General features: G+C 37.4%; 1 protein-coding gene across 1 annotated transcript in view; it reads left to right on the top strand.

The window, feature by feature from the left end:
• Positions 1-21,728, top strand: part of LOC139117908 (scavenger receptor cysteine-rich domain superfamily protein-like) — a 39,094-nt gene extending 17,366 nt beyond the window's left edge. The window contains exons 8-17 of the mRNA XM_070681144.1: positions 722-907; positions 1,291-1,413; positions 4,970-5,143; positions 5,840-5,974; positions 15,447-15,629; positions 15,932-16,072; positions 16,962-17,126; positions 19,772-19,906; positions 20,377-20,553; positions 21,586-21,728. Coding sequence (XP_070537245.1) covers positions 722-907; positions 1,291-1,413; positions 4,970-5,143; positions 5,840-5,974; positions 15,447-15,629; positions 15,932-16,072; positions 16,962-17,126; positions 19,772-19,906; positions 20,377-20,553; positions 21,586-21,728 — 1,562 coding nt within the window. The remainder of the gene's footprint in view (positions 1-721; positions 908-1,290; positions 1,414-4,969; positions 5,144-5,839; positions 5,975-15,446; positions 15,630-15,931; positions 16,073-16,961; positions 17,127-19,771; positions 19,907-20,376; positions 20,554-21,585) is intronic.
• Positions 21,729-24,947: the final 3,219 nt, after the last annotated feature.

Raw genomic sequence — 24,947 nt, 5'->3', positions numbered from 1 at the left:
GAAAAGATATTTCTCTAGGAAATTAGGTTAAACCAAATTAGGAAAAGTGCTCGGTCACGTGACCGTAGTGTTGTCTGCAGCTTTGCAACAATGGCGGGTGACTAGAACGTAATGTGCGTCCAGGATATTAGCTACGACACTCTCTCTAAACAGATTTTCCAACATTTTCAAACATTCCAGCAGCGTAGTAACTTGAACAGCTCATCGACGGAAATGATTAAAGTGCAACTGAGGATGTCGCTAGGTATGCTTAGAATATTTTTGAAAGAAAGAAGTACCACGTACAACTGAAACCGCTGTGGAGATATCGCCTATAGTAAACTTGTCACAATGGATTGTTGAGGTGCAAAATATCAACACACTTTAAAACTATACAACATAATACAACATGAGCGTGTGGTGTGTTATAAAACACCTAAATCCTGGTCTTTTTTCGGGCTATAGCGCCCGTTTATTACCCCTTGTGGCCGTGTGTTACCAGAAACACATCGCTATAACCCTCGGCCTATGATCTCGGGGAATAGCGGATGTGTTTCTGGTAACACACGGCTCCTCAGGGTAATAGACGGGCGCTATAGCCCTCATGACCAGGCAATATGTATTTAATATAGTACTTGTGAAGGAAATTACTTTAAATGAGGGATATTGGCAGTCAGTTTAAATAGTATTAGTTACATTTCGTGTACATTACAATTAAAATGTGCTTATCTTTAACTCATAGGTTATACACTTGGAGCTGTTGAAGTGAGGAACAACTCATATTTTGGCAGAAATGCCGGTGGTCCAATATGGTTATCTAATTTGACTTGCTATGGAAATGAAAGCAATTTGCTGGGTTGTAAATCTGGGCTGCAACATGGCATAAATGACTGTGGCATTGACAACACAGCAGGGGTAGTTTGTCAAGGTAAGCCTAACATTTATTCAAAACAACCCATAGCTACCATTTTTCGCATTTACACATTATTCATCAGTGCTCGGTTGAAAGTCCACACATAGTACTTCCTTTTGGTGAATACGCCAGATAAGAATGCTTTCATTCAGACATCCAAATTATGAAGATATCAGTAGAACAGTATGCTTTAGAATGTTTTTCATCATTTAGAGTCAAAAACTCTCTGGGATAAACATTTGTCAGACTAATTGGTGTATGCTGATTGCGATTATTATTCTATGTTAATGACACTTTCCAGATTAAACGGGTAACATGTTCTTTGTATATGTCACACAGCAGTACATCAGTTCAATTGTTTGATTACTGTCATGATCCTGTCCTTAATTTATCTACAGGACATGTGCGGCTCTCAGAACCCACAGGTGATGTAGAAGTATTTCACAGAGGAAAATGGGCAAAAGTGTGTTATGATGGCAACTGGAACATAAATGAAGGAAATGTTGTGTGTCGGGAACTAGGTAAGTTATGTTTGTTTCTATTTAAAAAAATCTGTTACATGTGATATTGCACATAAAAGGAGATTTTCCTAAAAAAAATTTTTGCAAGGTTTCTTTCAACTTTCATTAAATTGTTTATCAAAGATTAAAATATTGGTTGGTGTACATTTAACATGGCAAGCAGTCGTAAGCTGAGCTAGAAAGAAGTGTAAATTTATGCAAAATTATACAAATTTCCTGGCTTCTACTTTCTCCTGTTTTCAACATTTCAGGAATATTTAACTCCAATCTGACTTTATCAAATTTTGTGAAATTGTAACATTATATTTTTAAGATAACAAAACGATGACTTTCTTTAGCAATTATGGTCTTGCATTTTGAGTACGAGTCATTTCAACTTTTCTTTGATTTTAATCACTTGTATTGAATGTCAGTCTTTCTAGTCCTGCTATTTACGATGTAGAACAGATACTGCAAATCAAAATTGTCTTTTTTCTACACCTGTTTTAGTTCCAAATGAGATATTAAATGTCATAAATTAATATAAAGTTTTTTCACTTGCACAATTTTTTTATTATTAATATAATGATTGAAGTTTTCTTCCAAAAGTATTGACCCTTTCATCCCTTCGAGTAAACTATTGCTATCTTGCTAAATACTACATTCTCTGCAATATGGTGTAAGGCAGTTTTTTATGTAATCTTTGATATGAAAAATCGCTTAAAAATCTGTTGTTATGTGCATCGCCTTCTTAAAGTAATGAAATTGTAGCAACCCGCCCTTTTCTGTAGTATTTTGGTGGTTAAAACAAAAACATCAATGCCATTGATGCGTTCTTCGAAATTAAAGACAGAGACCTTACAGCCGGTCAGCAAGTTTATCCTCATCCATAAATGGCAAGTTCTCGAATGTTGGCAGGGTTACCTGTCAGAATGCAATACTGTTAAGAGCAAAGACTTTTTATTTCAAGTAAACCGTTGCCAGGGTTGATCATCTTGTTATGTAAATTACCATTCATGCTGATTTTTTCCAAATATTGATCCCGATATGAACCTTGTTTAATGAAATGGAAGTTGTAAGTCAAAATGTGCAAACAACCCATCATTGGATTCATGAACAGTCAGCGAAATGAATACGACGAAAGCAATAAAAGAAGTTGAATGTTTTTAATTTTTTGATGAAGTGACTTTTCACATGTTTATAAAGACGACCCTGCGTTTACATGAATATATGCCAAACATAGCGATAGAACATGAAACTGGTCCAATAATCATTTTCATTCAAGGTAATACATTACCAGGTCCATGGGACACTTGTAATTTACAAATTTAAGTAGGACCATCCTTAGCCACTAATAGTAAGTGGTGGTACCAGGTGTCCGGAATGGGTAAGCGTACCCTGTTGGCATTCTACACCTGTAAAGATTGGTTCCAAAATTGTCTAAATTGTATGAAGTGATACGGGCTATGAATCACTGAAATAAGTCAAAGTTGTGAATGCTGTCGCTAATCATTTCACTGACCGAGGTGTCTTATCGGTCATAATGTCTTCATATTTACCGAAGAACCTTTTGAAAGTCCTCACTGGTCTTTTTGGTGTGTATCCCTGTCTCAGTCGCTTTGATGGCAGTAAGCAGTGTCTTATTTGAAAATCCGAATAGGAATCACAAGCTCTACAATATCAATATTATTTGTCAAGACGCCATTGACAAAAATGTGCCTCATTTGACCTCGAAATTAAAGACAGAGACCTTACAGCCGGTCAGCAAGTTTATCCTCATCCATAAATGGCAAGTTCTCGAATGTTGGCAGGGTTACCTGTCAGAATGCAATACTGTTAAGAGCAAAGACTTTTTATTTCAAGTAAACCGTTGCCAGGGTTGATCATCGTGTTATGTAAATTATCATTCATGCTGTTTTTTTCCAAATATTGATCCCGATATGAACCTTGTTGTATGAAATGGAAGTTGTAAGTCAAAGTGTGCAAACAACCTATCAGTGGATTCATGAACAGTCAGCGAAATGAATATGACGAAAGCATTAAAAGGAGTTGAATGTTTTTAAGTTGTTGATGAACTGACTTTTAACATGTTTATAAAGACGACCCCGTGTTTACAGGAATATATGCCAGGCATAGCAATAGAACATAAAACTGGTCCAATAATCATTTTCTTTCAAGAGAATACATTACCAGGTCCATGGGACATTTGTAATTTACAAAGTTAGGTAGGACCATCCTTAGCCACTGCTAATAAGTGGTGGTAACAGGTGTCCGGAATGGGTAAGCGTACCGTGTTGGCATGCTACTCCTGTCAGGTTTGGTTCCAAAATTGTCTAAATTGTATGAAGTGATGCAGTATATGAATCACTGTAATAAGTCAAAGTTGGGAATGCTGTCGCTAATCATTTGACTGACCGAGGTGTCTTATTGGCCATAATATCTTCATATTTACCCTAGAACTTCTTGAAAGTCCTCACTGGTCTTTTTGGCGTGTATCCCTGTCTCACTGGCTTTGATGCCAGTAAGCAGTGTCTTATTTGAAAATCAGAATAGGAATCACAAGCTCTACAATATCAATATTATTTGTCAAGACGCCATTGACAAAAATGTGCCTCATTTGACCTCACGACATTGTAAAAGACTCCGCTGACGACTCCGTCTAGTTTTCTTATAGGTCGTTTTTTTTTTAAATAAAGCGTAAGGGTTCAGTACCTGCAAGTAAGGTTCGGCGAAATTTAGCTTGAAAAACGCTGTTCTTGTGAAATATTGCTCGCCTTACCTTTAAATACTGGGTGGCTTTTTTATGTTTCAATGAAGATTCTCAAGAAGAAGTAACTTATTACTCGTCTCTTGTTTGCATTGATATACTATCTTTTACTGGTTTTCGGATTTTTTGCTTCGGACGGGTTTTTTTAGGGTGTCTTCGAAAGTTGAGAGGAGCAAGACTGAGCCAAAGAGGGCTACAAGAATCTAAATAATGCAAATATGACCCTTTAAGGTGACTCAGCTTGCCATTGCAATCTTCAGACGAGAAACCTAAACATCCAGAATTTGTGTTTCACTTGAAAGTTCCGACCTAGTATACTTTATGTAATCCTAACGCTAATGTAATCATTATTTTCTTTTATGACTGCACAAATTTTTATTCAAAAGAAACATGGCTTGTAAGTTTGCTATGTCTGCTTAAGTTTAAGCTAGGAAAACGACTTGTCAGTCTTTGTTACATTTAATTGTTATGTTTCGTTTTTATATGGGAATAGATTTCATTAATATAGAACCCCTTGAATTTAAGTAGATTGGTACAATAGAGTAATGGATTTAAATATATTTTACTGTACAATAGATTACGACGTTTGAGCTTCAGAATTACAACTGTTTGTACTTTACCATTTCCTTTTTGATCCTTTTATTGTTAACTCTCATTAATCCATCTTTATCGATTACATACTGTCTTTGTTAATCGACTGCAAAAGATTTTTGGATAATAATTTTAATTTTGTCTTCCACGATAAGTAAAGCTCGTCAAACCGTTCATAAAATACAGGATGTTAAGATATAATCAATAAATTCATTGCAGGCTTTTCTGGTGGAGCAGAACGTATCAATGTTTCAATATATGATCACCAGGAGAAAAATAGTTGGCTATCAGGAGTAGAATGTTATGGACATGAAGTCAGCTTATTTCACTGCAAATCGAAGAAACCTTTGGAATATGAATATTGCAGCCATGTAGCAGCAGTGAACTGCAAGGGTGAGAATACTAAATAATACATTCTGAAATCAGACCAAGAGGAATTTAAAGTTGACTTTAATGTTGAATTCAAATGATTGGTCGGAGGCAACTTGAACAACTGCCATGTTTATAATTTTGATCTGCAAGCAGTAGTTTATATGTTTATTTCATGTATTTTTAGAGGGCTCAATGTTACATACAAAGTGTAAGGTCTATTTCTGTAATCGTTTGTCGCCTCAAATGTTGAAAATTTTGAAACCATCGTCTCTTTGCTCCATAGACTTTGCTTGAGATAACTTATAAATGTAGGCAAGGAAGCCGATCTTTATCAGACATCATCACATAACCAGATGCAAGGCATTAAATAACGATTTGCTAAATTTGAGTCACAGATGAACGTCCTTTAACAAAACCACATGGCCGATGATTGATGTCATCCTCTATATTTGGAAAGATGATATTAATATGGCAATTTACAAAACCTTACTACAGATACTTTATAATAATACTGCTAAATAATTGAAAATTTGATGTCTATCAGGCTTCATATGAACAGGAACTACGTTAGCTGTCAACCAGTCATCCGGTGATTTACCTGTTTTACGTGATAAATTAAAGATTTAACACAGTGGTTCAACTAGTTGCGTGGCACACTGTTTAAGGATAAAGATGCATGTTCATGTTGTCATCAGAATTTTCTTTGACCTCTTGCAGCTCATTCAGTCCGGTTGTCTGGTGGTAACACTCCATATGAAGGAAGACTAGAAGTCTTTAAGGATGGACAATGGGGAACTGTATGTGGATATGGTTTCACATCCGTTGATGCCAAAATTGTGTGCAAAGAATTGGGTATTTAAACATTTTAGATATTGTTGATGAATACATCCCTTTCCGCCACAAGACACTCGTCTGTCTAGGATGAACTGTCAGATCATCATGTATGCACTGTTTTTAACCTTAAACAGTATGGTGTTACCTAAGTCACCATTAAACTCTCAGCATGAAGTGCGTTTGGGCAGTGTATTATTTCTTTAGGTAACTTTGCTTGATCAATTACAAGTTCGTCCAATGAAGGCGTTCCCGTTATGACTTAGATTTGTGTTTCTGAATTCCATCCGGCTCGTATGATCCATTTGTTCATTGTGGATTACTTGGCAACTTGGAGAGAACCGTTCTTTTTATTGCTGGGACCTAGCCAAGCAGTTTTAACTGTGATGTATTTGCTACGTGAGTGTGTGCTGTGCATTGTGAGTTCGAATCCCGTCGAGAATTTACTGAATTTAATGTGCTTTATGAATCAGATGTTATATAATGTGCGTTATTATGACTTTGTGAGAGTTAATGTGATTGATCGCCAAAGTTATCAAACAAATGTATGGCTTCTCGACGGACCCCCCACCCCCAATCACATTTTAGTTCTTTGGCAAGGAAGGGCTTAAAAATTTTCTTTTACAAAATCTATGTCTGCTTCACTTTATTAGCATTGTCATTCAAAATTGTTTTTTGAAACCTGGTTCCAATATATTACTTTAGGTAACCATATATCCCAGCTGGTGAAAATATACAATAAGTATGATGTTTCCATAGTAACTGAGTTTATCGTTCCTGCCAGATTGTGGTCACATAATTAGACACCGCATGAAAGTTATTTATACGAATAAAGCACACGACTTTGAGTGTATGAAAAGTGTCTCTCTTAGCATCTGAGTTTCCTTTGAACCTGCTTCTTGCGGAAAGCGGGCGAGCTGTAAGGTGTAAACACAACTTCCCGACATTGGTGCTGAGACCAGGATCCATCAGGAAACCGAGACCATCACAGAAAACTCAGCATGCCGGAGCAAGTGGCCCAAACAATGTCGCCAAACTACCCTGATGGAAACGGTTAAGAGCGGGACACCCGAAAAGGATGGAACGACCCCTTTGACAAGCCGACAAGCTTATGGAGCAACCGGTGAACACAAAATGCCTCGCTACACAGAATGAGCTTATCAAAACCATGGAAGAGAAAAAGACTATAAGGTAGCTAGACAAGATCATATTACAGGATACAAACAACCACGCATAGAATGGTGAATTCATCGAACAGGATAAGGTAACCACTGGCTTCATTCTACGCATCGAAAAGGTACGGCGAATTTTTATTCGTCAAGAATATGAAGTTAACATCATGCCTACTCAGGCAAACACCAGTACGCCTCAGACCGACAACATGAGTAAAAGAACTGTTCACTTGCCCAAACTTTCCCTACCCCGATTTGCTGGCGATTAATTACAATGGAAGACTTGCCACGATTCATTTGATTCTGCTGTCAATCAAGACTCGGCTCTCACAAAGGTACAGAAATTTCTTGATGGGACAACTTGAGGACGAATCATCGAGTCGTGTGATTGAGGGTTTAGCTTTGACCAATGACAATTATGAGAGGGTAATGGGCTTACTCTGTGCACCTTTCGGTCAAACACACAAGTTGGTCAGTGCACATATGCGTACCCTCTGGAAAATTCAACAACCAAAAGATAAAGTTGAAGATTTTAGGCAGTTTTATGACACTTTAGAAAGCTACGTACGAGTCACTCAGCAAAGTGCAGGACTTATACGGAGATTTGCTTGTGTCTGTAACTATCGACAAAACTCCGGGGAGTTCGAACACTGATTACGCGGGAACATGGTAATAAAGAATGCGGCTTCGCGATCTACGTACTGCAATTTTGAAGGAAATTCAGCTAGCACGTTATCGGGACAAACTACTGCTGTCACAGATCCTCAACCAACGGCTGCCTTTCTCTTAAAAAACAATCAACGGCCGACTTTTCATCAAAAAGCCATAAAGAGTCACTCTTGTGTATTCTTCAAGGCATCACACTCACCTACAGTGTGGGCGGTTGTGACTGACCCCGTCAAACAAAATGGAAATTGTCAAGAGAGATATGTCATGTTTCAATATTTTGGAACACACAAGGCTTGAGCATGTTAATCCAAATTCAGGTATAAGAAGTTTAACCAAAGACGTACTGCCATTTGTAACGGCACAGATTAAGCTTACTTTACAAAGAAACAAGAAAGTGAAACTGTAACTGTATACAGTAAACTTGCACTTTGACACAATAAACATCCCTGGGGACTAATATCTGGCTGTTACTATTGCTGTGAATGGAAAAAATCGCATCAAGGTCAATGTCTTACTTGACAAGGGTTCACAGCGATCGTTCATTACTGATGACTGAGCTAATCTACTCCAAAACTGCAAACACAAGAGACTGAGAAAATCAACTTGGCCCGTAATGGTGCAAGATATCAGAGACACAGAAGCTCTATGGATCACTGGAACTCAAACTGAAATGTGCGTCAACAAAATCGCCACCTTCAAGAAAACCAGTATCATGAGAAAACCCCTGGTGAGACAGATACGGTCGTTCATAGACAGAGATGGCATACTTCGTCTGGTCGGGAGGCTTCACAACGCACCTATCCACGAGGAGACGAAATTTCCCGTACTACTGCTAGAAACCATGCATTTACGAAACATGTCATACAACAGGCACACGTCAGGGTAATTTGGCAACCCAGCTCATCGATTTGCCAAGTTTAAAAAAAAATATTGTTGTCATTTTTTCTGACAACTGTGAAGGTCATTTCAAGATCATTTCCTCAAAATCAACAAAAATCGGTTATTCTTAGCCATGAAAAGATCTTTTATGCCCAGTTTGTAACAACATTACTTGTAGAAACATGCATTTTGATATGGATTATTCCTTACAATCATTAACGTTGAGGATTGTTGAAAAACGCTTATTGCATTAAAAATATATAGAACTACTTTACCAAAGGTCAATTGGAGGTCAGTATTCTGAGTATTAATTTCGTTCTAAATTTTGTAGAAATCCCTTCCATATCTTAAAACATCATAATGATTATCTCATATACAATTTCAGATTCATAAATCTTATACAACAGTCTCAGGAAGTCAGATGTCTAACATTTCCTGTTAAAGGTCAATGACTTTTAATGCCATCATCTCTAATCTGAAGGAAGTTTAGTTATAAAAGTAATACGATCACACAGCAACTTTAAAACTCATGTTCATAACTCTGCACGAGTGACTTTTAAAAAACGGAAGATTGTCATGCTTAAGTTGTTAATCATTATCAAAATCATCTACAAAAGTGTCACTTGTAGGAGGTGAACAGTTCTGACAATAATTTTCACCAGCCTCAAAGTGACACATTTCTGTACATGTCATTGTATCCTTCTTTTCATACGCTTACACTGCAGGATTTGTCTAACTGAAGTAGGACCAAACAAGCCTGCTTCTATCCATGCCTCATCAATGCCACTTCCCTCAATCATTTCTCCTGCTGTCCTAAGAGCTGTCATTACAGTGTGCAGTTCTCCTATGCGAAGAATCCACTTATCTTTGCAGACATCTCGTGTCATTTCAAGCTTTTTACCTTCTATATACAATTGCATGTCAAGTGTTATTATTGATTTCAGATTCGGTCCAAGGATGAATGTGTTTATATTTTCAGCTTGTTTAAATGCGGTTAGCAGACATGACCTATTCGTAGGTGATGCAGATAGCAATGGGAGGGCAAAGACATTTGTAGTTGGCAGAGTATCACAAACTAATTGTATGCTGCCCATGTAGGAATATACTGCCCCCATGTGCCATTGTCATTATCATCACCATTTCCTTAAGTACCACCACCACCACCAACAACAACAACACCACCACCACTATCATCATCATCATCATCATCATCATCATCATCATCATCATCATCATCATCATCAACAACAACATTTCTTATTCTGCTAATATTATCATCAGATACGTTTATGGACCCTGAAACAAGTCATTGTAGAATAGAAGATCTAGCATCAGTTAGCATGAATTTATTTTCATTAGAGCAAACATTTTCTGAACGTTCGACTGATTGGTTTTCTTTTCTGACAAGGGATGAGGCTTGGTTCAAGTACGCATTTCAGTGACTTGCTCGTAGCTTTTGTTGAAAGTGAAAGATTGTTGTTTCTCTTCCCTTTATTCTGTTGAAACACAACTGTGGCTGTTGAATGGGTAGTTCTTTTGCCATCCGGAGTATCCTCATTAAAGTCAATGTTATCAATTGCAAAAAAGAGAAACTTTCCCTTTTGTAAACCTGTTAGAATATATGTTCCATTTAGTGTACTTGCTTGAACAGATTCCGCTAGTTGAGTCTCTAGACGTAAAATGCGGTTGTAATCAACAGATAAATACAAACCATGCATGACTTCAACCAGACTCCTGTTTCGTGTAGTCTGGTGGATATAAAGACCAACCGCCAACTGCAATGGCAAATCACTAACTCTTTGTCTAAAAACAGCCTTACTGGCCCTTGATTTGTAAGATACCTGTCGCTAGGATTTGAAAGACAGCACAATGACGTCAGAAACATAACAATACACTTCTGTACTGATGCATCACGATAATCATCATTTGTTGAAGTTGCAATTGATGGGCCAACTAAAACCCACCGAAGGAAATTATGAGAGTTGTAGGTACATGACCATCTGTAGCTTGAGTCTGTAAAGAACCTTTGAACTGCCAAGGTGTGCTTATTTGAACAGTACTCTTACATTTTCCTCTGTAATTTCCTCAGCAACTCCCTGTATTGCTGCATATTTAGTAGCATTTAGCAAAACAAATTCTGGTTCATTGCGTCGTGCAGATTTTACAAATTCCACATTTTTATGTGATCAGTAATAATTTTCTTTAATTTCTTATTTCCAATTAACAATTCAATGTTCTTACGTATTGCCAAATATGAGTCATGTACTTCATCCAGGTTTAAGTCATGAACCTTCAGCTAAAGAATTTTCCAACAAGGAAAAAAAATGATATCTGCAGCAAGCATGCTGGTATTGTCATTACCGACATTTGCAGATCCAGTCTCACACAATGGGTGTAAGTCTGCATTTGTGTTTAAATTTCGCAAGACGTTTTCAACGTGTTTGGTCCATCATCTTTTGTGATATTTAATGTCAATGGCTCTAGCATCCTTTGGATCTATTGTACCATTGAGTCTGACTTTTAACAAGTCTGATTTTCCTTGGTTTACTGTTCTTTGTGGTTTTTCCCCGGCATTGAATGAAGAAACCTCATGGAGAGGACCCAAGAAAAACTATAGTGTTGACAGAAAAAAAAACATGCTTTTGTCGTATGTACCAGCTGATGATCTAGTGAAAGCAGCTTTAATTTCAGATGAACCAGCAATTTCCATGGTAGATAAGGGTGAAGTTGGTGTAGAGGGTTATCCACGAACATTACCTAATAATACAGAGCTATCATCGTGCTCTAATGCTTTTTCCTAGCGCAATTTCGGTAGCTGGAGTAGACCTTTGTGGCAAGTATTTGCATAGCATTCCCTATAAGCTAGCACCACAATCTCGAAGGGAAGAGGAATCATCATCCCTGAGTCTTGAACTTATTATTGGAAAGACACCATCACCAAATTCACCTCTCTGGTGAACAAACTCCAGCACTGTGTCATATACAGTGGGATTTGACACAAGCTCACCTCTTGCTTCCTGACATATCAGGCATAAGTTAAAGGACGGTGGTCGTCGGAACGGCACTCAAAGGTTACTAGGGACCCCTACGACCGATATAAACACTGTATTCAAGCTACGTTGAAAGTTAAAACATGTTTGTCGTAATGTACATTGTAAAATTTAAATGTTGCAGCTATTTTGACATGATACATCTATATATAGTGCATGAAATACAATGTTTGTACACAAGAAAGCTGCACATGCGCAGTTCCGACGACCACTACCCTTTAAAGTCTGTTTAAGAACGTCCTTTTTTCGGAGGAATGATATGCTTTTTCATACTGAAAGTTTTGAATAAGTTATTTGCATGCAATGTCAGTTACGTGAAATATTTATATGTGAAACGCAACCACTGAATATCGACTATTCCGTGACATTAAAATATCGAGTAAATAGCCTTTGGATAACGGTTTCTAAGAAACTACAAACACCATCTCTGACTTTTCTTGTCATCTTTAAAGCCCTCACTTAATTATCAGATTTATCTAATATTATTATTATTATTATTATTATTATTATTATTATTATAATATTATCTTATTATAATAATATTATAATAATATTATCTAATATAAATATTATTTACTTGATGAAATATTAAATGGAAAAAAAGAATGACAAACTGTTAATGGGCTGTTGACACATTTGCTAATGCGAGAACCTGGGATTGAGAAGGGCGCCTTTAACCGTAAATAGCCTATGAACTAAACCTGTGTCTCAATGAAAGATCAACCTATAGTTAATGTATCATTTTTTGTACTCTCCATCAATGTTTTAACAATGGGTGTCTTGGTTAGTACAACATTGTGTGTACCGGAGTTGATTTTCAAAAGGCACAGGGAATAGCCTACATATATCAGCACAGAGGCTTAATAAGTTTTGATAATTGGCTTCTAATGTAGCCTTTGTTTAGCACCAAGTCTCAACAAAAGTGAAATTCTGTGAAGAGGTCTGGATTTTACAACCTTCCAGAGCTGGTAATACTGCAAATGGCTTATGCTGAAATGCACGGAAATTGATAAAATAAAGTCTACCATGTAGTTGTCAAGCGCAATGCATGTCAGAAACCGATCCGTTTCATTATTTAACACAGTGCATTGGAAACGATGTACAATTGCAACACAAGCAAATCCTTGTAATTGCATATAAATCCATATAAAATGGTAAAAAACAAAAACAATAATCCCCAAAAGAAGTTTTTAAATCTTTTATGATCTGTGAAGTTCCCTTACACCACTGAAGGTATTATAAAGTAGTTTGGTCAATGATTATAGCCAATTTGTATGCACTGCAATGCTTAATCAATGAAATTTGCCGAGTAACGAATGACCTTGAATTCGACCTTGACAAAGTGGAAAGAAAAAATGCCAACAATGGTTTTTGGAGTCTTCAGGTATTAAGGAACAAAATGATATGTGTTGACAAAATCCTTCACAAAATGCACAAGGAAGCCAAAATCACGACAAGTGATCCCGGACTATAAGGGATATAGACAACTGTGACAAATATTCGACAACCATACTGGATTCTTCGTATGTGCGAAAGTCTGAAGGTTGTACCTAAGAAATGCGTAGAGTGCCATAAAATCACAGGAAAGGCATGCAGAATGCCGATAACGCCACCTCTACAGGCATACAGAGTTATTGACTCTCCACCCTTCACAGTGAGTGGCATAGCTTTCATCGAAGCTCTACATATCATTTCTCCTGCAAAAATTGTGAAGAAAAATTCTGAAGATAAGTTACAACTGCCTATTCACATGAGCCTCAACACGTGCTGTACATTTAGAAGTCGTGACTGATCTGTCTACTAAGACATTTCTGAATGTGCTCAGACGCTTCTCAGCCCGGCATTTGTTACGGGGCAAGATTGTTTCTGGCAATGCATCCACGTGTATGTCAAAGGCTGATGAAATACAAAAGACAGTAGAGTCAAGACAGGTGCAATGTCACATTATTGACAATCGAGTAGAATGACTGTTAATTCCAAGGAGAGCCCACGGTTTGGTGGGTTCTGGGAGAGGTTAATCGGACTTACCATAACGGCAACAAAGAAATTTCTGGGACATGCACGGAAAAGCCTAGATGAACTTATTACTGTGAGCGTTGTTGCTGAAGTGGAAACCACGCAAAACAGCCGCCCACTAACTTACGTAGGAGATGAACAGCCACTGACTCCATTACTGTTACGCTATGGTCGTACTATAAACACACTTTTGTATGAGCTGACCAGTGACAGTGAAATCACTGGCCCTACATTTACAGTTAGAACGACTGAGTATCAAAACAATCTGGGAAACCGCGCAAGACATCTTGTAAAACTCAAGAAACAATTTTTGGTGCAAATGGTATACGGAGTACTAATATGTACTCGCCATAAACGTCACTATGTGAACGGGAAAGCCAGAAACGCAATGAAGACCGGCGACGTGGTGATTGTACATGGCGATGATAAACACAAACTGAATTGAAACCTTACTGTGGTGGAAGAGCTGAATACGGACAAGATGGACTCGTACGTTCTGCAACAATCAGAGTGAAACAGGTTGACACAACACGCCCTATATCTAAGCTTTACCAACTGGAGTTAAGCTAATCATCAGATCGGAAATCATCCGATGCCTTGGAGTACAATACCAGAACGGACTCAAAGGAAACTGATGTAACGAATGTGAAAGGACACTCAATGCTGAAGTCTTCAGTTACGGCTCGTAAAAACATCAAACCATTGACGGAGAATCTGTCTGATTAATGAGTAAAGACACAAAGTGAAAGCGTTACTGTTGTGTAAATATAGTATTATTGGAGTAAGTTACAAAGTTTGAAGTTTGACTTTTATTGTTAGATTTAGTGTTCAGACTAGAGACTTTCAAATCATAGACTTTCAAAATCTAATACTTCCAAAGCGTTACAAAGCATATTTGTTCACAAATGACACCTGATTGATGTGTGTTCATTATTTCATTGAGTTGAATACAAGTTATCTGACTTCGATGTTTTCACAATTGAACCTTCATACTGTTTATTTGGCGTCCCTGGAGGATGTCAGAAAGCAAACCAACTTGTTGAAAAATTCAAACAATGTAACTAATTGGTGCGATGTTTCTATTGTAACTTAGTTTATCGTTCCCATCAATTTGTGGTCACATGATTAGACACCGCATGAAAGTTAGTTATACGAATAAAGCACATGACTCTGAGTGTATGAAAGGTGTGTCTCTGCGTGTCTTAGTTTCCTTGTGAACCTTCTTCCCAGGGAAAGCTAGATAACTGAAAGGTGTACACACACCTCCCCAACAGAGGTATCTTGCAGTCGTGGATTGTGGTTTGCTACGTTTTTCAGTTTTCTATGTGATTATATTTTCTGGTTTAATCTGTGCCAAAGGCAACTGCCTAATATCTCTATAGAAACAAGCAACATGTCGTATTTCCCTACAGAATATTAGTGTTTCAAATGTAGCACCTACCAAACGCACCACTTGTGCTGATAATGCAGCCTTAATGCAAAGCCTTGGATTCTTGATTATCTCGCCACTTACAGTTTGTTCTGATAATAGTACCACAATCGTCCCTTGTATTGTGTAAGCAACGTTTTTGTGATTAAACTTAGTTAATGAAGATTTTAAGCCAACAAGAAACATGTTTGAACTCTATGACTGATTGAGTGGTTTGATGTTCTTTCTAAGTCCGACAATGACATTATTGTCTGTATGCTCTCTTTCGCTGATTAAAGGAATGTTTGGCAACGAAGATGCAAAAGCAGTGCCTGCTTCCTACTTTGGAGATGGGTCAGGACCAATCAGCATGTCAGGCGTGCATTGTAAGGGAAGTGAAACAAGTTTATTTGAATGCAGTTACAAGACTGACCGTGGAAAATTTTGCGATCGTAAATTTGATGTTGGTATCATCTGCCAAAGTAAGCATACTTTATAACAAACTAAAAATATTGTCAAGTAATTGCTCTTGCTTTAAAATTCACATCATTTAGCCCAAATGATTCATCTTTAGATAAACTTTTGGGATATATATACACACATATTATAATATCCCTAGATGGGACTACTTTTTTTTAATGTTACAGCTACTTTTTGCCAAAAGAATAACAATATGATGAAGGTGCTGTTGTGTAATCACTATTATTTTTCAAATGTGCAAAAATACCAATAACACGTGAACAATTTTTATGCTTCAATTTCTTGTATTTTATTGTAATGTTAGCCATGACAAGATTGCAAACAGTGCAATCGGCAAATTCCAAACGCGAAGGTCTTGTTCAAGTTTATGACGAAGGAGTATGGAAGAATGTCTCAAACACTCATTGGAGCAACACCAATGCAGACGTTCTTTGCAAGGAGCTCGGTATGTTATTCCACTGATTCAGCTTCATTTAATGCATGTGAATATGAGTAGTTTATGTACAGCAAATGACTTCAGTGATAAAAATTGATATTTAATACTGCAGTGTGTTCACAATACGCGAATAATCACAAAGAAAATGTCTGTGAAGCTTTGGAAATACTATTAATTGTCAGTACTATGAACTTTAATACATTTACGTTTAGCACTGTTCCTGAAAGCATCTTCTGCGCTCTATGGTGACTCCCTAACTTTCCAAGCTATTGTCGGCTGGTATTTATTGTGTTGTGTTCAATTTTGTTCTGTACAAGTGATTGTCCACCTTTTAGCACTTCTGATGGTGTTTTGATAGATAGATAGATAGATAGATAGATAGATAGATAGATAGATAGATAGATAAAATTTAATCAAGTCACTGCCTTGGTACATGAACACTTGCACACGTGTGCTGTATTATTTTATCTCGCAACTGCACCATATTTGTCAGAGATGAAATATTTGCAGATGTACATAAGCACTTCTTTTATGAATTTTAAAACTTTTGTAATACTTTGCTGAGAACACTTTGTTGTTCACTTCCATAAACGAGAATAACATGAATGAGGCCATTTTTGAAAATATGTGGTTACGAAATCAAGTTCAGTAATACAGAAATCTTTATTACCTCTTTTCGAGTAATTTTTTACAAGAGTAAAGAAGCACTTAACTGTAAGATTTAAAGAATTCACATACTGTCCCGAAGACTGATTTGTTTGACAAATAGCAAGGTTATGCGAGAAGTAACAGAACATGTTTGGGTCCCGATGAGAAGGAGTTTCTTGCTGAAGGATTTGGAAAATTGAAAACTCGTTATTTTTTAATTGTAGAGATTTCAACACTTTTATGATTGCAGGCTACGTCTATGGTGCAATACGTGAAAATTGTACCAGTTGTCCGATTCAACCCTCTGACACCCAAATCAGTGATCTGCAATGTACTGGTATAGAACATAGTGTCAGGGCGTGTACATATGAACGCATCAACTCTATTTCCAAGCCAGCATATGCGGTTTGTTCCGGTAAGCAAGGTTTCGTTAAAGTACGTACATGTATGTGGTTCAAAATGCTGGTTGCATGTAAAAGTAATAATCTGACTAAATTTATGTCGATGTAACTGCTTCAATACAGTAAGGAACACATTTTGACAAACGTAAACAAAACCAATCTTACAAGATTTATACTAGCGAGCACATTGGTTACATAACGTGGGCATATCTAGATGCACACTATGAAAATAGGAGACAAAAAATATTTGCTTTTTAGTGCCGCGCAGCGGAAAACGTATAGATTAGGTCGTGTCCGTCCATCCGTCCATTCGTGCATCCGTCCCCAGCGATTTCTAGGGAATTTGTGAAGCAATTTTTGAACAACTTTGGCAAAGGATAGTAACCTATGGCCTCTTAATGCACGCCACTTGATTTCACAAAACTATTCTATTTGGCCACCAAGGATTTACTTGTTTTAGAAGTTCGGAGCTACGTCCCCTCGATCCGAATCCAAAATTACCCTGATGTCTGGTATTCATATTTGTTGAAACAGAGCTCTGTTTCTAGACAGCTTGACCAAATTTAGTACAGATGTTGGTCACAAAGAGATGTAATAGTGAATAAAGACATAATATAGACTCAGTATTTTGTCAATTGCTCATTTGCATGTTTAATGACTTTTCATAATGCTAGTGATTTTTCAAGCAATAGTGACTAAAATTTTATTAATATGGTACAGATGTTGATATACAAGAGCTTTAAAAGTATGCAAAGACTTTTTGCAGTATCGTGTCAATTAATTGTTTGCATATTTGATGAATTTTTGTAAGTAAGGTGATGTTTTGAAAGTCTGTAGCAATTTCATTATACCCAGTACAGATTTTGGTCTCTCTGTTCCGGATTTGTTCGCAAAGGTATTAAGAAGTGCAATGTCAATTAATTGCTTATTTCCATTTTTGGTGGATTCTCTTAACCACGGTAATTTTAGAAATACTGCAGCAAATTTAATGAAACTTGATACAGATGTTGAATTAACAGTGCTTTAATAGTATGCAAGGACATTTATCAATATCATGACAATAACTGCCGATTTGGATATTGACGATTTTTTCATAATCAGGGTTATGGGTTATATATCTGAAATACTACATGAAATTTGATGAAACGTGGTACAGTGTTGATCTCTCAATAAATTGTTCATTTGCAAACTCAATGATATTTTGTTTTTAGGGTGAATGCCCCGAAGTACTTCATCAAATTTCATGGCATATGGTACAGATGACTATCTCTTAGTATTATACCGGGACACAAAACCATTGAGCAACATTCTGTCCATCAATTCCTAACTGACGTATTGAATGACCTTTTGCGATAAGGTTGGCAGCTCAGATCGGCTTAACATTTTCACCACCATGGTATAGCCCAACCCCACTGTTTTCTGTAGTTACGTTGGGCCTTTAAACAGGGAATAAATGTTTATAATTAGCAATTTATATCAAGAATGACTGCAATATATCTGATAACGCATGATGGAGATTTTTATCATGCAAAGAAAAAGGCATTTAGCAGTATGAAATAAATATTGTAAGTCTCTTTTCTGATGGACATAAGGATATGTTTGCTTTACAATTCTGATTTTTTATGTAAAGAGCCATTTCTCAGACATGCCTGGAGCAGTTTCTTGTAGATTAGTTGAATTATGACATTTCAAGAGCCAGTAATGACATACCTAAATCTACCAATCTTGGTAAAACAACATAACCCTATGCCATTCAGACTTATGTCATCTTGTTTACAGTACAAACCAATATGGGCATAAGTCAAAAATAGGTCTCTGGTGCCCTTATTTCTCTTTTCATGTGGGTCGTATTGACTTCAATTCAGTTTTCCACTGACAAAATCACAATTACAAGCGGGGACTATGCCATTTACAGTGACTTCTTACAAAAAGATTATTGAATGACAATGTCAATATGGCAGCATTTGCGTTTGTCTCTGCAAAGCAGTACGAAAGGTAATACAACGATTAACATATCTCCGATTTGATCTAAGTCTGGAATTCAGTGGACTTAACCTGGTGGTGATAGACATCAAAGACCCCTTCGAACTCTACGACTTACTTATCAAGACGTATGCTACAACTGTAGCGCTAGATCGGTGTATCTGTCAGGTCTTATCGCGATCTCAGCATTTGTGAAGAAATTCAAAAAAATATACGCGTAGATGAGGAAACATTTCAAAGCGAAAACACGTAACTTTTAATCCAAATTACACATATACGGTACGTGATTGGTTCTTCGCTACTTTGTCTTCTTGAGAAATAACCCGGACTAATTACATTAATTCTGTATTCAGAATCATTATGTTACTCATTTATTAAATTACATTTTTCAACCATTTGCATTGTTACGTTAACTAGATATATAAATGTTTGTGACAAATGCTTTTGTAGCAGTACAATTTAATTCATATTACCCGACGTCAAGCATATGTTTAGAAACATTAATTGTATTCTGCACTTAAGCTAAGTCATTACAAAGACACGTCGCAGACCAAATGAGATGATGCCATAAGGCCTGCCTCCTCCCAACTAAATCCTCTTTTCACATTTTGTGTGTGTATATTCATGCTGAATAAAATCTTAATCATCAATTTAAATGTTTTTAAATGAATTTTAGTGCCCGAAATACATCTTGATTGTGGATACTTACCAAATAAGGGTGGGCTTTTGATGGCGTACAATGACATCTCCGGCAGAGTGTGTGCTACAAATTGGAACATTCACAATGCTAATGTATCATGCATAGAATTGGGTAAGTTACAAACATAGTTTGTACCGCGTGTGATTTGCATATGATGTCATTCTGTTGAAGACAAAAATGCTGTGCACATTCAAGCTTCAATGAAATGAAAGACATAAAAAACTATCAAGAACACAAATGCTTGATAAATTCACAGTTTCAAGAGTATGACTTGTTGCATGACTGTTCTGTCCAATGATTTACTGAAGAAAGCTGGCTCTCCCATCGACAAAATAAAATACTTGTGCACAAATGTTTATTTTCAAAATGCAAAACTCATCGTTTCCTGGCTTAAAAATACAACCTTGACCTTTAACATCGCAACAAATGATGAGGTAACATTATCTGTCAGTTAGATCTGCCATCTTTACCAGAAATGTGCCGCATACGTATTTCTAATCAATAACATGCTGTAAAACGAGGTTCTTAAGCCAACTCAAAATTTTGCAGTTATTAATTAGTATATTTTATCTTCATAACAGGATATCCTTCAGCATCATATATGATGCCTGGAGATGTTCACATGACTTGTGATGGTGACGTTTTCCTGGATGATATTGACTGCCTTGGACATGAAAAGAGCATTGCCTTTTGTCCTTCCCTTAATCCAATCAGTGGAAATCGTCGTGATTGTCGAAGTGCATCAGTTCGTTGCAATGGTAACTATTTCTAGTAGCTTTAATTACATAACCTCGGACATGCTGGACATATCGAATTTTTCTTTTGAAATTTCACTCTTTCACTATCAACTCTTTTTAATTCATGTCTCTTGAATTTCTTCAAAATCAGCGATTAATGGATCTTCGTTTTAACTTTTCCATCACTATGTCCTTGCTTATTCATTTTGGAGCATCTGAAAATTACTTTACTGAAGGTCTCTAATTTTGTTCTAGAAAGTGTACAAACGATATATTTTGCCTAGCCTAATTGGAAACATTTATATTACAAGTATGCAACAGTCGTAGCCCAGAAAACAGTACAATAGTATCTGAATAAAACAACTTACTTTATTTGTGACTGAAGAGGTATCCCACAACCAGTATTAGGTGATGAAACAGTACTCTCAAAAGTTTGATATTTTTCGAGCCCTTTTAAGTGTTGAGTATAACTTTGTATTTGCCATGAATATAGCATTGCTGGGTATAGAAGCAATGGGCGTTTGCATATTCATTTCCATGAATGCATCCAGGTGTATATGTGTCAGTATGCGTGTGTATGTGAGTGTCATTGCCCGTACCCACGGCATCTTCAATAACGGCCTTGACAATTTTTTTTAGATTTGTAGCCTACAAATTGTAGATGTGACACACATTGAAGAAATGCTTTTGTAAAAATTAAATTAGTTTAAAAATCTGGTCATTTAGGCTGTAACATATTACAAAGACCAATGATGCATGTGTTACCTAATGTATAATTGCATTTTTCAGAACAAAACACCTTAATTTCACAATAATGTACCACTGCTGTGAAAAATTGCAATACAGTGTTTTCAACAGCCATTGTCAACCTAATACTATCACATCAGTGCACAGTATTTTTGAATCGAAAGTCAACTACAGATAGCTTGTATTTGGTAAAAAGGCATGAAACAAATTTTACTATCAGCAAACTGATAAAATATATTACAAATTAATGATGTGGAGAAACATTATGGAGCAAATTGTAACAATGGTTTTCACTTTCTTCAACAGCAAGATTTCGCCTGGCAGGAGGTTTCACACCGAGCGAGGGCAGAGTTGAAGTGTACATGAACCACCAATGGGGAAGAGTATTAAACAAAACTTGGAATGATGAATATGCAGAAGCCATATGTTATGAACTTGGTAAGATGTAATGTGCATCCGTAGTGAATGTAAACAAACACGATCTGCACAGTTTTCTTGATAAGCAAATATACTCAATGGTATCTAATGCCTTAACTGAGAAAAATGATTACTTTATTATTATTATTATTAAAAACTTCTTCAAAGCGCACTACACAAACGTCTTAGCGCTGTACATGACCAAAGGAAAGTAAATACAAGACTAAAATGAGAGCAAAGATTGTTTTAAAAATAAAAAAGTCACCAATATCGGTTTGTTGCAAAGACATAAACTTGACTATCATCGCGTACATCATGCACTCAAGGCCGTGTTCATCGACGATGTCCTCTAAAGATGCTACGTACAGCGTAAAAAGAAGTGGTCCCAACTCCGATCCCCGAGGAACACCATATTTCACATGAGAGCTAGAAGATGACGCAGTCCCAGTTGTAACAGATTGTGTCCGATTTTCACGGTAAGAGCGGAACCAACGTAAGGCTGTTCCTGTAATACCAAAGCCTCTTAATTAGAATTTCGTGGTCTATGGTGTCAAACGCAGCCGACAGAACCAACATGGTGAGAACAACGTCCATTTTCTTGTTTAGCGCACACATGATGTCGTTATGTACACGAAGCAGGGCTGTCTCCGTGCAGTGATAGGGACGATACGCACTCTGATGACGAGGGAAGAGACGAAACTTGGTGAGGTTATCGCATAATTGCAGGGCTACAATTCTTTCTAGAATTTTTGATATGAAGGGAAGGTTAGACACAGGTCTATAATTTTTCAAAATGTTTTTATCAAGATTGGATTTTTTCAACAGTGGTCGGATAATAGCTGTCATGACATGGCCAGGAACTATACCTGACGTAGGGAGCTGTTGTAAAGATGTGTTAGGAAAGGTGTTACAACGTCAATACAGTTCTTGAGTAACTTTATCGGCAATACATCGAGTTAACGCGCCTTTGATGGAGCATTCTTGATATGGCCCTTAACGTTGTCGACTGTAACAGGAGTGTATTTAATTAGTATGTGGGATGGTAGTCTGGTATCACACTGGTCAATTTGCGCAGATTGCCCGATCCGGAGCTTTCATATCCTCGATTTGAAATATTCAAGAAATTTCTATGGCAGGTCATCTTTACTGGTGTTATCCGCTTCGATATTGACAGAACGCGCTTTCACAGTTGACAGTTCAGCAATGATAGTAAAGAGCTTCTCACTGTCCGCTTCTTGTATTCGCGATCGGTGGTAACGTGACTTGATCAGATCACAAAGTCGGGCATACTTTGATCGCTCGTGTATGAAAATCTGCCGATCAATCTCAAGCTGTGAATTACACCACTTCATCTCGAGCCGTCGCAATTTCTTTCTCGATTCTATGAGTTCCTCACTGTACCACGGTGCTCTTACCTTGTTGTTTATAAGTCTGTCAGATATTGGTGCAACGTCATCGAGAACTTCTGTGGCAGCCTCACGGAAAAAAATGAGAAAGATTTTCAATATCAGCATCTTGTGGGCGATTTGACAGTTTTAATGAAAGTTTGTTATGGAGATCGACACCGTCCATCTTGTTATAGTTGCGACGAGAGATCTTACGCATCGTATTTGCTGGGCGTTGTACTTTCAGCTTGAAGTGGACGAGACAATGGTCAGAGATGGGCGAATTCTGAAAAAATGTAGATGCTGGTCAGTTGTTCGAGTCAAGAGTGTGTCCTTTACTGTGGGTAGAAGTGTGAACATGCTGTTGTAAGCCCATACACTCCAGCAAAACGTGCAATTTTACTGCGTCTTGCGAATTGGTGTCATCAACATGGAAGTCATCTTCGACTTCGCTTTTGGGAAGAGATGTGAATTCCGCAATAAACTGATTGGTTGTGGAAGTGTACTTCGATGAGTGTGGTGGACGATATATTGCATGAATAATCAGTAGCTGAATGGACGAACGCACAGCAATACCCAACGATTCGAAAGACTGGAATATCCAACATCGTTTTTCGATGACCTAAAGGTTGGAACGGGTTATGGCGGCCACGCCGCCGCCCCTACGTTTCATGCGATGATGTTGATGGATGTTAATATACCCGCTGATGGAAGCATGAAATTCGACAATGATGGGATCATCATCACATTTTGGCCACGTCTCAGTGATGATTAAAATGTCCAGGTTATCGTCAATCAATGTAGATACTATAGCGCCGATCTTCCCATTGACAGATCGAGCGTTCGACAAGGCAGCATTCGGTTGAAGTTTATGAAGACTCAAAGACAACCTTGGGACTTTACATAAAAAGGATGTCGTTTCTTGGCAGCTGAGGTTGCTGTTCTACATGTTGTAATCATTTGAATGTCTTCACGGTTGTTTTCTACAACTGGAACAATCTGTACGGTTTTCGGAATCTGCCGCAACATCCTTGTTGAAGAAGGTTGAAACCTCCTGTATGTGCGATTGCTGGTGTTGACAATAGAAGAATTTGAAGCTGGGTTTGGGATGTTTTAACCTTGATTTGCGCCCTCGTGGTCTAAAAGGCACTCCAACATGATTGGTGGTAAGCGAATTCCATCGTGACAATGGACAAGAGTGGCGAGCTAGGAGAAACGGGAACCGGGTTGCCATGATGAAAACACCAGTAGTTGTACTAAGCAAAACCTCGATGACAGTGAATTACAGTCCTCACGAATGGAAAGACAGATCGGGATTTGGTGCTTGAAGACTTTAAAAACACTATGCAGATAAAATTTGAACGGAATACGTCCGAATAACGAAAAAAATGTCAAAAAAAGAGAGGAGAAAATCTGAAAGGCTGCCGATCAACAGCGCCAGTAGTGATGACAACATGTTATTAAATGAATGGTGGATTACAAGAGAAATGTTATTCAAGGGCCGATGTTTGTCATTAATAGAATTTGTTTTTTAATTTTCAAAATGCAATTTCATAACACTAATATTTTCCCTTTTTGTCCGATAGATGAATCTATCTCGCATGTGCAAGCATCTATAGATCCCGATATGAGAAAGAATGTGATTAAATTCCCCTTTCACCTTTCACCATGTTGCCTACGCATTGCTGGATAGCTTTTTCTTTTTTCTGCCATTACAATTGCATCAAAAGTTTGCAAAATGAGAAATTGATCAATTACGGTCATCGACGAGTAAAAAGTAGAGTGTAGACCTACCATTTGATTTCATACACCATTAAGTACCATAGGCCTCTGACAGTTTGATGCTCTGCATGTCTACAAGAACTT

This window comes from Ptychodera flava, chromosome 18, assembly GCF_041260155.1.
Source record: "Ptychodera flava strain L36383 chromosome 18, AS_Pfla_20210202, whole genome shotgun sequence".
NCBI lineage: Eukaryota > Metazoa > Hemichordata > Enteropneusta > Ptychoderidae > Ptychodera > Ptychodera flava.
The sequence above is the reverse complement of the archived record's forward strand: the minus strand, read 5'-3'. Positions and strand labels throughout refer to the sequence as shown.